This window comes from Pleurodeles waltl, chromosome 1_1, assembly GCF_031143425.1.
Source record: "Pleurodeles waltl isolate 20211129_DDA chromosome 1_1, aPleWal1.hap1.20221129, whole genome shotgun sequence".
Classification (NCBI taxonomy): Eukaryota; Metazoa; Chordata; class Amphibia; order Caudata; family Salamandridae; genus Pleurodeles; species Pleurodeles waltl.
The window spans coordinates 982,982,630-982,996,657 of record NC_090436.1 but is presented as its reverse complement, the minus strand read 5'-3'; the positions used below and the strand labels follow the sequence as shown (position 1 = coordinate 982,996,657).

The 14,028-nt window shown below is 44.4% G+C and overlaps 1 protein-coding gene across 1 annotated transcript in view; it reads left to right on the top strand.

Annotated features, from left to right (window-relative positions):
* The first annotated feature begins 447 nt into the window (after positions 1 to 447).
* The window catches only part of FAM13A (family with sequence similarity 13 member A), an 848,928-nt gene continuing 835,347 nt past the window's right edge, over positions 448 to 14,028 (top strand). The window contains exon 1 of the mRNA XM_069230260.1: positions 448 to 592. Within this exon, the coding sequence (XP_069086361.1) occupies positions 566 to 592 (27 nt within the window). The 5' untranslated portion in view covers positions 448 to 565. The remainder of the gene's footprint in view (positions 593 to 14,028) is intronic.

The following is a 14,028-nucleotide window of genomic DNA, read 5'->3' as shown; positions in this document are numbered from 1 at the left end:
GACATCAATCTAAAAGGAGCCTGTACTCTCAGGAGAGAGAAGGACCCCCCAGCCCGTGTAAAGTGGGAGGGGGAGAAAGGACAGGCCCGCAGGTGTGTTGGGGAATGGAGGTGTGCGCAGGGGGAGGGGCGAGAGTCGTGGGTGTTCCCCTGGGAGTTAGTGCTTTCAGCAGGGAGTCATTGGTGTGCTCTTGCAAACTGCGGGCACTTCCTCGCCACGCATCCTGTGGGACCCGAGAGCGAGATTAAAGAAATATGCTAATGTGTTTAAATCTACAATCACGTGGTCCCTGGAGAGGGGATGACCAATAGACCGCTGCTGCTCAGATTACACCCCTTTGCTGTGATCCCTACCACGTGCGACCGGATCGCGCCCGCGAATCTCTGGTGACCGCCCTTCGCAAAACCCTGCGGATTATTTGCGATTTTGAGGAGAAGTTTTCGGCTTTGAGCTGTATTTGACAAGCGCAGTGGTTGGGATTGATTGCACCGTCTGCTTGGACTATTTTTCTTTTTAATGCTTTTTTATTCAGAAGCTCCTGTCGGCATACAAAACCTCTTGAGAAATGGGAGCAGGGGCGCTAACCGTCTGTGTAAGTAGCTCTTTGTGTTTGTATACGCGTTTAGGTGACTTTTATAGAACTAGTAATGCCGAGTGACATGCATTTTACAATGTTCGCCTAAATTTGTGTTGTTTCATCGTTGTACTGTTTAATGTTGTTTGCTTAACCGTGAGATTTGGAAACCACAACTCAGATGCCGCTTTGCCAACAGTTGCGTAGTGACGGTATCTGATTGTGGGCTTGTTTCTAAAGCGGGAGGGAGGGAGGAACTGTGTTGACGGTTTATTTAGCTTTCGTCATTTGCAGTTGTACTGCCCCCGTGGCCGTAGCTCCCACCTGCGCAGACACATGGGATGGGTGGGCTTACTGCTCCTCGGATTCGAGTAACAACACGGAGAAAGTAGTGAAGTAGAAACGGCCGGGTTTAAACCTTTGTGCCGTCTCATCCGCCGACTGTCTTTGGTCAACTCAATTTAAGATTCTTTCCTCGCTTTAGTCATCCACCTGACCCAACAACCTGTATTCCATACCCACTAGCCAGCTGACCAGGATAGCACACAAACCCCAGCATGGCAGCTTGGAGTGCTCCGCTGGCAACATGTGCCCATCACATGCCACCTCCGCAGCAGACTGGTGAACAGTTGTATCCATCATCGTAGACGAGGAAGCTAGGCAGATTTCAGTTTCACAAAATACTGTGGAATGTATCTTAGTTCTACATGTACCTTCGTTTTTAGTTATGTGTTTTTTTTTTTTTTTTACATTCGTGTGGCGTTCTCATTTCTGTGTAATGTATTATTTATCAGCGACTGGTGTTTATGCTCTGTCCATCTTGCGTCTCATGATGATCACATGTGTGCAACAAGTTTACTGTATTAACTTGTATATAGTGCAGCCTTTGGAGTAAATTGCCCCTAGGCATTTGTGCCCACGTGTGCGTTAAATGTGATTGTTTCGGTGCGTTGGAGGCTCGTTTCCTCTCTAGCACTGTAAGCAACCCCCCACCCACCGTGCTGTGCCGAAGGAATCATTGCTAGCATACTGGGAAAGAGTGGGCCTTGGAAGAATCTGAGAAGCCACTCGTACTCCTTTCCAAGAGGAGAGCAGTAGCTGGACTCTCTCCTCCATCATCGAGTACCTGAAGCCTCGCTAACCGGTCCCAAGAATAAACGTGTAGATTCCTTCTGACCAAGGAGAGTTTTGGGGCAGATCAAGACTAGGTGGATGTCTACACTGGCAGGCGATGACACATTGTGCCTACATGTAGCGGCAGTTGTTCCCAAGCTGGGGCAGAAACTAGAGCAGCACTCTTTTCTTTAGCTCTTGTATTGTGCTCCGTTCCAGAAAAGGAGATAGAATTGAAGGCCACCACTCTTTGAAGAGAAGGAAGATGTAGGAAACGCCCTACTCTTTCGCTTGTCCACCATCTGAATGGCGTTTGGTTTCTTTCTTACTGACTGCAATGTGTCCTGTATTTGAGATAGTAGTTTTCAAACTTTTTCCTGTTGGTAACACACTTACGCCGTGGTACATTGATTTTATTGTAAGATTGCCATAGAGTTTATACCTCTATGCTGTTCGTGTGGTGGAACCTTTTTACTTGGAGGCATTTTGTTCGAAGGCTACAGACCTCTTGTAGACCCACTTGAGTCTCGTAATGGTAGAAGAGGGTATGGTCATCTTTGGGGTGGGCAGCATCATTATGCATCATTCTGTGGATTCAAAGTATTTCTTAAGATGCTGTGTACAGAATTCAGCCAAGCCCTAAGGACAGATGTGCATAGCAAATCTATTGGAAATGGCCTTTTCTGCAGGGTTGCCCCCAAACCTTTTGCCTTTCTCCTCCTATTTTTCTGACCCTCTTTTTGTTGACTTTAGGACTCTGGGCACTCAACCACTACTAATCAGTACTAAAGTGCATGTGCTCTCTTCTCCTAAAACTTGGTATAATTGGTTCACACCTGTTTAGCATATTTAATTTACCTGTAAGTCCTGTGTAGAGTGGTATACCATTGATCCAGGGACCATAAATTAAATGCTGCTAATGGGCTTACAGCACAGATTGCGCCACACACAGAACTAGCCTTTCAACCTTGTCTCAGGCCTGTCACTGCTGTGCCTGCATGCACAGTTACTGCCACATTGACTTGGCAAGTCAAACAACTTGCCAAGGCCATAACTCCCTTTATGCTACACCTAAGTCACCTCTAAGGTAGGCCCTATATAGCCATCTGGGCAGGGTGCTATGTATGTAAAAGGTAGGGCATATATCTTTATATCTTTGTGTTACATGTCCTAGTAGTGACAAACAGCCTATTTAGTTCTTCACTACTGTGAGTGCTGCTCCTCTCACAGGTTTGTTTTGGAAATGCTCTCACATATGACTAAGTGGTATCTTCTGATCTATGAGGAGTAGCGTGGGCATGTTTGAAATGGTAGGGAGAAATCCTGCTAATGGGTGTAGGTGGATTATTTTTTACCATTGTAGAAATGCCACTTTTACAAAGTAGGCATTTCTCTGTGCTTATAACTCAATTGCTTTACAGCCTGACTCCAATACACATCTGGGGCAAAGTGACAGCTCCACTTGGTGCATACTTTCCAGACAGCCACCTCACAGGAGGGGCTAGATGTGACAGAAGAGGCATTTGCATACTGATAGTATTCCCAGGCTTGGGAGAGGGAGGGCCGTTCACACCTCACGTGTGAATAGGCTGTCTTTTGCCCTCACACAATGGTCTTATTACCTCCTACTGATGTCTGAAGACCGGGCCGGGTTGAGAGGGTGTTGTGCTTCACTTGAATGGGCTGTCTTGAAGTTACCCCCGATAGAGGCATTTCTGAGTATTAGAGGGGCTGTAGCCTCCTGATTTTTAGATCACTTTTGGAACTGGGACTGAACCTCTGCTGGACTGCATAAATGTCTCATCTAGACTGTTCTTCTGTTGTTGCCCTGCTGCCTGGTGTCTGCTGGGTGGAGAAAAAAGTCAACACTATAGGTTTTCTGCATGTTGCCCGTCGACCAGCTGCTCCCTGACTCCGTCCCAGTTGGAACACTACATGGACCTGGAAGCAGATGCTGCACCTGAGGACTGTGGTGCTGCCAGGAAGGAACCACTGTCTGGACTGCTAGACTTGTAGCCCTGGACTGCTGCCTGTACTTGTTGGTCTGCAGAGGGTACTACTACTTAGTCTGGCTGCCTAATGTGCTGGCCTTCTGCTGCCTTTCATGCATCTGATGCCCCCCACCCCAGTGTCTCCAGGGGCTGGGTGGTGTGTCCCCATTTCCCCTTGTTTTGCCTACTGGCTTGCGCCGAATAAAGCGCATGGTCAGCGCTGGGGAGGCACCGGAGGTCGTCTTGCATACTGCAGGGTGACCCTTCCCTGAATCGTGAGCCGCGTGTGGGGAGCGATGTGATCCGAGCAGCTAGGAGTGCTGCTTTGTTTTCCCACACTGGTAAGAGGTAGCCCCGATGGAAGACGAAGTGCGGCAGAGACGACCAACAGTCCCAGACGTGCAGATGAGGCACGCGCTGCGTGGTGTCCTTGGGGAACAAGCAGGCACCTACTATTGGTGTCTTCGCCGCCGCAACCTGGCAGAAGTGGAAGGAGGAGCACTGCAGCTCTCCGATGCGTCACAGGAGACTGCCGTCAAAGACCAGTGCCAAGTAAGTGGTGGTGCCTGGCAGGAGTGTGGAACTATGTGTCCCGGAGCCTGGCAGCGCTCCGGGCGCACTACAAAGGAGGTGCGCGGCTTGGGAGGTGAGTGGCTGTAGGACACTGCTGCCAGGAGGGCCGTACTGGAGCAGTACGAACTGCACCGCACTCTCGCGAGCAGCCACTCCACAAACCACAGAGTCATATACCGTAATTCCCCTAGTAGGAGAGCCCATTGTTTCCTACGTGGGGAGACTAGGAGTGGTCTCCCTACCAGTGTAGAGGGTGTGTGGGCTTTCTCCCCCTGCTTGCGCATATCTATGCAGGGGTGTTACAAACACGGCTCTCAGAATGGGAGGGAAACCCTCAACGGAGCCCCTTTAGTGCCACAGGCATGACAATAGGAACACAGGAGCTCCTGACTTAGTTGGGGTGGACTTTTGCACCATATATTTTCTAAAAGGAGCACAGATGGGCAAAGGCTTTTTTGTAGAGGGTGTTGTTGGTGGATGATCTACAGTTTACCACTGTGTGCTCTTTCCTCCGTGTTTCAGGCTCTGATATCTGATTACATGTCTTTTTCACCTTGTTGGGGATATCATATATGTGCCAGGATCTGCCTGTGGCACACAGGGATGGTAATGCTTTGTAACATATGCAATATGGAAAGGCTTCTCCTTATTTTGCATTGATGATGATGGTGGTCCGACAAGTGCTTGTTTGGTACAGTATTACTGATTCATGTCGTTATGATCGATGTTTATGTGCAATACAGTTAATTTATTTATACATAATCTAGTGTGAAGTCTTTTTTTTGTAGTGTATTTATTGCGCCACTGGGTTGTGTGTGTTATGCAAATGCTTTACACATTGCCTCTGGGATAAGCTTGACTGCTCTCGCCAAGCTATTAAGGGGGTGATCAGGGGTTATCTTAGGTGTGTAGATCCCTTGCCCTGTCTAGAGTGGTGGTTACTGCCTGGCTGAGGTGCCTACCTTAGTAGCCATCCAGGTACCCCATTTCTAACAGAGGTCAAGAAAGACTGGCTAAAGCAGGAGCTTTTTTTTCTTTCTGAAGGGAAGTTTTGGGCCTTTCTAGTTAATTTTAGCGTGGAACCTAGATTAAGAATTACCTTTTAACCATGAGTGAGGCGTAACTTCAATTTATCATCATTAACTTTGTTTTATTCCACGTACTAAGGCTGTGCTTAGTGCTGCCAGACTAAGAAATGCTAGCCTACGTTTGAGCTTCATCTTGAAATGCCTTGGGCAGAATAAAATGCTTTGACGGAACAGTGTACTTTTGACTGAAAAATATGGTAAAATGGGGATTGACTGTCCAAAATGGGGCAGTTTAAGAGATGTGCCCAACGCCGATCCATTTACATATGTGCCTCAATATAGTAGGCAGCAAGTATGGCACCTGTGCACAGGAGGAAAGACAGGATTTTAGAGCCTCTTTGTTCTAGGAATAATGGACAGCCTGTTCGGATTTAATTATCTTCAAAGTCCTCGATTCCAGTGCCCGTTAACTAGATCACTTCGTGAACGACTCGTGATCTCTTCCTTATAATGAGATTAGAAGTGTCTCTTTGCATAGGCTTTAATGTTCACATCTATTTTCTATTCCGTACAGACAACTCTTATTTGCTTTTTAAGTTGAGCCCAAAAATTTGATCTATGTACTCTGGATCACAACCTAAGCAAAATATTTCTGTTACTCAGCAAGTGCAACACTTCTTACTTCAGGGAGTGTCGGAGGGTTGGAGACACAGTACTGTATGATGCGTGCTATTGCATACAGTAATCTTAATGTCCAGGCAAAGTTCGATCTTTTAAGAAGAATAGGGCTTTTCTTCTTGGAGGGCAGAGTATGGCAGTTAAAGAACACCACAGTATATTCTGGGGCAGAGAACTACCCTAAACAATGTTCTTACAAAAACCATGAATGCAACTGGGTAGTAGAGTTTTCCCAAGCCATGCTTGAACTTTTGCCCTCTGTTGTGTCACCTGCTGTAAGGCTCAGAGTAACTTGTGTACCATTCAGGAGATAGGGGGATTTGTCAGAAAAGTGTTAGATATTCACTTTGCCACCCAGACAGTTTCTTTTCTGGAGCACTAAAGGCAGCTTCAAGGAGGTTATGTCTACATGAAGGATAAGGACACATTTCAATCTGTGGTTAAATTATGATGTACAGTACTTGGCAGTAAGGTCTTAACACAGGCACATATTTATGATGACCCACCACTCTGCGGTGCTATATGTATACAGAGCTCATAAGTAGGGTGTTCAAAAATGTATTATACATTAGAAAAATACAGGCGCGTCTTGGACATTATTACAGTTTTAGCTGACCTGAAAAGTTCAAATCAAGTTGCGTTAGTAGGTAGCATTGCTTCTGTGTCATTTTGCAATAGTACTTTAGTAAGTAGTATTGATTCTGGCATTTGGCATTTCTGGCAGGCAGTGCTTGAAGTGGAAAAATTAAAGTGCAGGTACTCTGTGCCAGAGTACCTGCTTGTTTCTGGGAAGTGCCGATACTCTCCAATTAAAAGTATTACGTTTTTGATGAGATGTGCCAGTACTCTTCCCTCCCAAAATAAAAAAGTGCCAGTACTCAGTACCGGACAGTACAGGTCTATTTAAAGCACTGCTGGGAGGGACAGCAGGTATCTTTGATGCCTTCTCAGATATCTTGATCTTTCTGATAGATATATATCCAAAACAATCCGGCCAGACGAGGCATCTTATCTCTCTGCTGACATGAATAATGAGTCTCCGTCACATATCATAGTTAAAGTGAAGATTCGCGGGCCCCCTGAGCAAGGAAACTTTGTTTCCGAAATGCGTTGGGTTTGCTTTTGCCCATTATAGGGGGTCGCAACCTCGTCTCTGCTATGTTGCTTGTGAAGGACACAGCGATTTTCTTCTTTCTTCCATATATAATAATATACATAATTCACACCAAACATGATCACCTATCCACATCTAGCTAACATTTATGCAACTTGCTGCATACAGCAAACTATATGCCAAGGAGTTTAGACAAAATATTGTGTTAAAAATATTGTGTCAAGGATATTGAGGACAAAAATGATGTGACGGTAAGTTTCTATGGGTAAGCAACATTTTACTATACTTAACTCCACATCTATGTACCTTGAAGATATATATATATATATATATATATGTTCGGTGGTATGTGTAGCTGCAGATACCCATGCTGTGCATTACTTCTACCATTTAGTGTTGGGCTCGGAGTGTTACAAGTTGTTTTTCTTCGAAGAAGTGTTTTCGAGTCATGAGATCGAGTGCCTCCTCCTCTTCGGTTCCATTGCGCATGGGCATCGACTCCATTGTTAGATTGTTTTCTTTCCGCCGTCGGGTTCAGATATGTTTCACCTCGCTCCGAGATTTCGATTCGGAAAACTTTGAAAACACTTTCTTTTCTTCGGTATTGTATCAATCGGGTTTACATCTTCCATCGACACATTGGTACCGTCGGAGAAGTCAACTTTACTCGCCCTTTGGGGCGCGCACGCCCAACTCGGGCCAACCGCGTGGAAGCCTCATGGATCGGACTCCATTCCGGTTCTGTCCTCGGTGCCACGCAAAATATCCGTATACGGAACAGTATCTTGTTTGCAATCTTTGCCTTTCCCTGGATCATCGGGAAGAAAATTGTGAGGCCTGTCGATCCTTCCGTTCCAAAAAGACTCTTCGAGACAGGAGGGCATGGAGACTCGAAATGGCGTTGAGAAGCAGCGAACATCTCGACGTGGAGGAGGAAGAAATCATGCAAACAGTGGTCTTGGTTCGAGGTTCTGACTCCGTACAGGAATCAGAAGAAGACAGACCGGTCACAGCAGGATAACATGTGAGTACGCCCACCCCTGTACCCTCACAAAAGCAAAAACATAAGGCCTTGGGTACGGCACTGCCGGAAGGCCATGGCTCAGCCCAAAAAAAGACTACCGGTGACCAATTTACCAGTTCGGCACCGAAAAAGGCTACTCCTCCCAAAACATCGGAGGCAACAAAAGGCTCCGTGCCGACTCCAGCAAACATCATTTTTCGGAGTTGAAAATTTTAAAATCGCTTTCGGAGCCGAGAGCATCAACCGCGTCATCTTTTTCGATCCTGAAAAAGCCTGCTTCGGAGCCGAGAAGGCCAGCATACACAGAGGAACATGGACTTTCAAAAAGACTTAAAGAAAGCCACAAAACCTCTGAAGAGGAGTAACAAGTACAAGCAATACTTGAAGTTATGGATGAAAGGCAATCCAGGATTCACATCCATAAGGAAACAGGCAGAATTCAGACAACACCTCCTCTAAAACCAAAGAGAAAGCTAGCCTTTCAGGAGGAATTGGACACTATGCAGCATCCAGCAAAAGTGCCAAAGCACAAGGAGAAACCACCACCTCCTCAGTCTTCTCCTCCTCATTCTCTTCCTCACTCTCCACACCTGCCTACCTCGCCTACTAGTCCTACACCAGTGCAGTCACCCACTCACTCTTTTGACTCACAACAGGACATTGTGGATCCATGGGACCTTTTAAGATCCAGATCCCATTCCTAGCAATGACCCAGACAGCTATCCCTCTAAACCTTCACCACCTGAGGATAGCTCTGTGTACAATCAAGTTTTAGCTAGGGCTGCAGCATACCATGGGGTCACCATGTATACGGAATCACTGGAAGAGGATTTCTTGCTTAACACCCTATCCTCAACACACTCAAAATACCAATGCCTTCCCATGCTCCCAGGCATGTTAAAACACGTCAATCAAATATTTAGTGAGCCTGTTAAGGCACGTATAACACCCAGGATAGAGAAAAAGTATAAACCTCCTCCCTCTGATCCTGATTACATAACCCATCAAGTTCCTCCAGATTCTGTGGTAGTTAGTGCTGCCAGAAAAAGAGCGAACAGTCCGTCATCAGGCAATGCGCCCCCACCTGACAGAGAGCAGAAAATGTGATGCTGCAGAGAAGCGAGTTGCATCCCAGGCAGCGAATCAGTGGAGGATAGCGAACTCACAAGCACTGTTAGTTCGAAATGACAGGGCCCATTGGGACGTGATACAAGACATAATCCAGCATCCTCCCAAAGAACACCAAAAGAGGGCACAATAAGTAGTGGAAGAAGGGCAAGCCATTACTAATAATTAAATTCGAACTGCCCTGGATGCAGCAGACACCGCTACTAGAAGTGTCAATACTGCAGTGACAATACATAGGCATGCATGGCTCAGATCTTCAGGTTTTAAACCTGAAATACAGCAGGCTGTGTTGAATATACTATTCAATAAGAAACAACTTTTTGGGCCAGAGGTTGACACAGCCATAGAAAAATTAAGGAAAGATTCAGAAACGGCACAGGTAATGGGTGCACTATACTCGAAACCATACAGGGGATCCTTTCGGAAACCTCAGTTTCGAGGTGGGTTCAGACAACAGAGGCATCCACATAACAGGCAAAACCAACCTACCAGCCACAATACAAACAAGGTGGTTTTAGGGACACATATAGAGGACAGAATCCCAGAAATAGAGGGAAATTTCAGACCTCTAAGCAATCTCCACAGCATCCTAAACAGTGTCTTGTCTCATTCCCTTCCGCTCCACACCTCTCCTGTGGGGGGAAGACTACAACATTTCCACACAAATTGGCAAAACATTACCACAGACAAGTGGGTACTATCAATTATCCGCAATGGCTATTGCCTAGAATTGATACACACGCCTCCAAATATACCACCAAGGTCACACAAACTATCCACAGAACACATCAGTCTGTTACAGGAAGATGTCCAATCTCTACTACTCAAACAAACAATAGCATTGGTACCACAATCTCAAATAGGGACAGGAGTTTACTCACTATATTTCCTAATTCACAAAAAAGATGGCACCCTCAGACTAATATTAGATCTCAGGATCCTCAGTCTTTACATCCTGTCAGAACATTTTCACATGGTAACTCTGCAGGATGTTATCCCATTGCTCCAAAAACATGATTGCATGTCAGCATTAGACCTCAAAGATGCGTATTTTCATATACCCATCCATCCTGCGCACAGAAAATATCTCCGGTTTGTCATTCAAGGAAAGCACTACCAGTACAAAGTGTTACCCTTTGGAATAACAACAGCTCCAAGGGTATTCACAAAGTGCCTAGCGGTAGTCGCAGCCTACCTAAGAAGACAACATACACATCTTTCCATATCTAGACGATTGGCTAATAAAATCAAACAGTCATATGCAATGCCAAAACCATATGAATTACGTAATACAAACCTTGCACACACTAGGGTTCTCAATAAGCTACCAAAAGTCACATCTACAACCGGCACAAATACAACAGTATTTGGGTGCAATACTAAGTGCTCAGAAAGTGATAGCATGTCCAAATACACAAAGAATACAAGCATTCCAAAATGTAATCACACAAATACAAACAAATCAACAGTACTCTGTCAGATTTGTCATGAAGATTTTAGGGATGATGGCATCATGTGTTGCAATTTTTCCACACGCAAGACTAAACATGCGGCCCTTACAACAGTGCCTTGCACAACAATGGTCACAGGCACACGGTCAGCTTAAAGATCTAGTGTTGATAGACACTACATGCATGTCCCTTCAGTGGTGGAATTCCACAAATCTAAGCAAAGTGCGGCCATTTCAAGACCCTGTGCCTCAGACCATAATTACAACAGATGCATCAATGATTGGTTGGGGAGCTCACCTAAACAATCACAACATTCAAAGACAATGGGATGCCAAACATAAACAGCTACACTTAAATCACTTGGAGTTATTAGCTGTATTCCTAGCACTCAAAGCTTTTCAACCTCTTCTCACACAGAAGAATGTTCTTATCAAAACAGGCAACATGACAACCATGTATTACCTAAACAAACCGGTAGGGACACATTCGTCTCAACTCTCCTTTCTAGCCTAAAAAATTTGGAAATGGGCAATCCACAACCAAATTCACCTGTTACCACAATACATTCCAGGGATAGACAATCAATTGGTGGATATCCTCAGCAGAAATCATTAACAAACACATGAATGGGAGATTCATCCTCAAGTACTTCAAAAATACTTTCAACAATGGGGAACACCAAACATTAGATCTGTTAGCCACAAACGAAAACACAAAATGCCAAAACTTTGCATCCAGACACCCACATCCCCTATCCAAGGGCAATGCTCTGTGGATCAATTGGTCAGGGATGTTTGCTTATGCTTTTCCCCCCTCCCACTCATTCCGTTTCTAGTCAACAAGTTGCATTAAACTTCACTCAACATGATACTCCTAGCCCCAACATGAACACGTCAACCATGGTACACAACAATATTAGACCTGTCAGTAGCACCACACTCCAAACTCCCAGACCGACCAGATCTGTTGACACAAAACAAAGGCCAAATCAGGTACCCGAATCCCAAGACACTCAATCTAGCAATTTGGCTCCTGAGGTCATAGAGTTTGGATATTTACAACTCCCATCAGAATATATGGAAGTTTATTAAACAAGCAAGAAAACCCACTACTAGACAGTGCTATGCAAACAAATGGAAAAGATTTATATATTACTGTCAATCTAAACATATTGACCCTCTTACAGCATCAATACAAGACATTGTATGCTATTTACTTCATTTACAAAAATCAAATTTAACATTCTCTTCCATTAAAATTCATCTTACTGCGATTTCAGCATATTTACAAAATTTACAGCACAGCTCCTTATTTAGAGTTCCTGTCATTAAAGCTTTCATGCAAGGTTTAAAACGCAACATTTTACCCAGGACACCTCCAGTCCTCTCTTGGAATTTAAACATAGTGCTTACACGACTTATGGGCCCACCATTTGAACCCATGCACTCCTGCCAAATGCAATTTCTAACATGGAAGGTTGCCTTCCTAGTATCATTTACGTCTTTAAGAAGAGTAAGTGAAATTCAAGCCTTTACTATTGAAGAACCATTCTTCCAGGTACACAAGCATAAAGTTGTACTAAGAACAAACCCAAAGTTTCTTTCAAAGGTCGTATCACCATTTCATATAAATCAAACAGTGGAACTACCAGTCTTATTCCCACAGCCAGATTCTGTGGCAGAAAGAGCTCTACATACATTAGACATCAAAAGAGCTTTAATGTACTATATAGACAGAACGAAACCGTTCAGAAAGACTAAACAACTGTTTGTAGCCTTCCAAAAACCTCATACAGGAAACCCCATATCAAAACAAGGTTTAGCAAGATGGATTGTAAGATGCATCCAAATGTGCTACGTTAAAGCCAAAAGACAACTCTTAGTTACCCCTAAAGCCCATTCTACAAGGAAAGAAGGTGCTACAATGGCTTTTGTAGGCATTATACCAATGGCTGAAATATGTAAAGCAGCTACTTGGTCAACACCACAAACATTCACTAAACACTACTGTGTAGATGTTTTATCACGACAACAAGCCACTTGTAGGTCAAACTGCTTTGTAGTCTATGCACAGCATGTGTATCTGCAGCTACACATGCCACCAAACGGAAGATGTCATTTACCCAGTGTACATCTGTTAGTGGCATGTGTGGCTGCAGATTCACATGCACCCTCCCACCTCCCTGGGAGCCTGTAGTTGTTTAAGTTGCAAACATTTGTACAGATATATATATATATATATATATATATATATATATATATATATATATATATATATATATATATATATATATATATATAAAAAATTGCATTAGCATGGACATCTCTTTTCTTTTACCTATATACTCTATCACTCCTACCTTACCCTCTGCGGTAAAACAATCTAACAATGGAGTCGATGCCCATGCGCAATGGAACCGAAGAGGAGGAGTCACTCGATCTTGTGACTCAGAAACACTTCTTCGAAGAAAAACAACTTGTACTACTCCGAGCCCAACACTAGATGGCAGAAGTAATGCACAGCATGTGAATCTGCAGGGAAACATGCCACAAACAGATGTACACTGGGTAAGTGACATTATATATATATATATATATATATATATATATATATATATATATATATATATATACACACACACACCTTGAATGTACTTAGATGTGGAGTTAAGATCAGTAAATCTAGACTCCACTGTTTTCACTTACCTTCTCTATATTTTGGGCCTCGATATTGTTGGTATGATATTCTCGCCACACAATATTTCTGTTATTGATATTCTGTAAGATAACCTCTACCTGCCAGCAGTGTAGCTGAAAAACCATTTGTCGCGAATTGACTGCCAGCAACAAACCTGGTACAGCAATTATTGTTGACTGTTGTGTCAAAGGCTTTGGCCAGCGCCTCCCCCACCAAGCAGCGCATGTCTGGTGGGGAACATGGTAACATTAGCAAGACACCGTGCACCTACAGCAGACAGTCCTAATGGAAAACTCAGTGCAAGCCAGAAAAAAATCACACAGGGGCATGGCGGCATACCCTCACTTGCCATGCATGCAGAGACGTTCTTCTTTACAAAGAGCAGCGGGGTGGTGTTAATGAAGGAATCTCTTCTCTGACATGTTTGGTGTAATATCAGTGAGAATTCTTCCAACAGTTCAGTAAAGTGTTGCTGGTCCTCCTCTTAGATGTTATGGTTGTGTGCCAGCACTGCCTGCTTCCACCGGTGTTATCACCTTCTTTTGAAGGGCTACTACCAAGTAAAATAGTCTGATGTACAGTCATCGCCACTGCACCCAGAACATGTGCGGATATTGCTGTATTTGCACGTGTTCTGCTGGCAGCGCTGTGCAGATC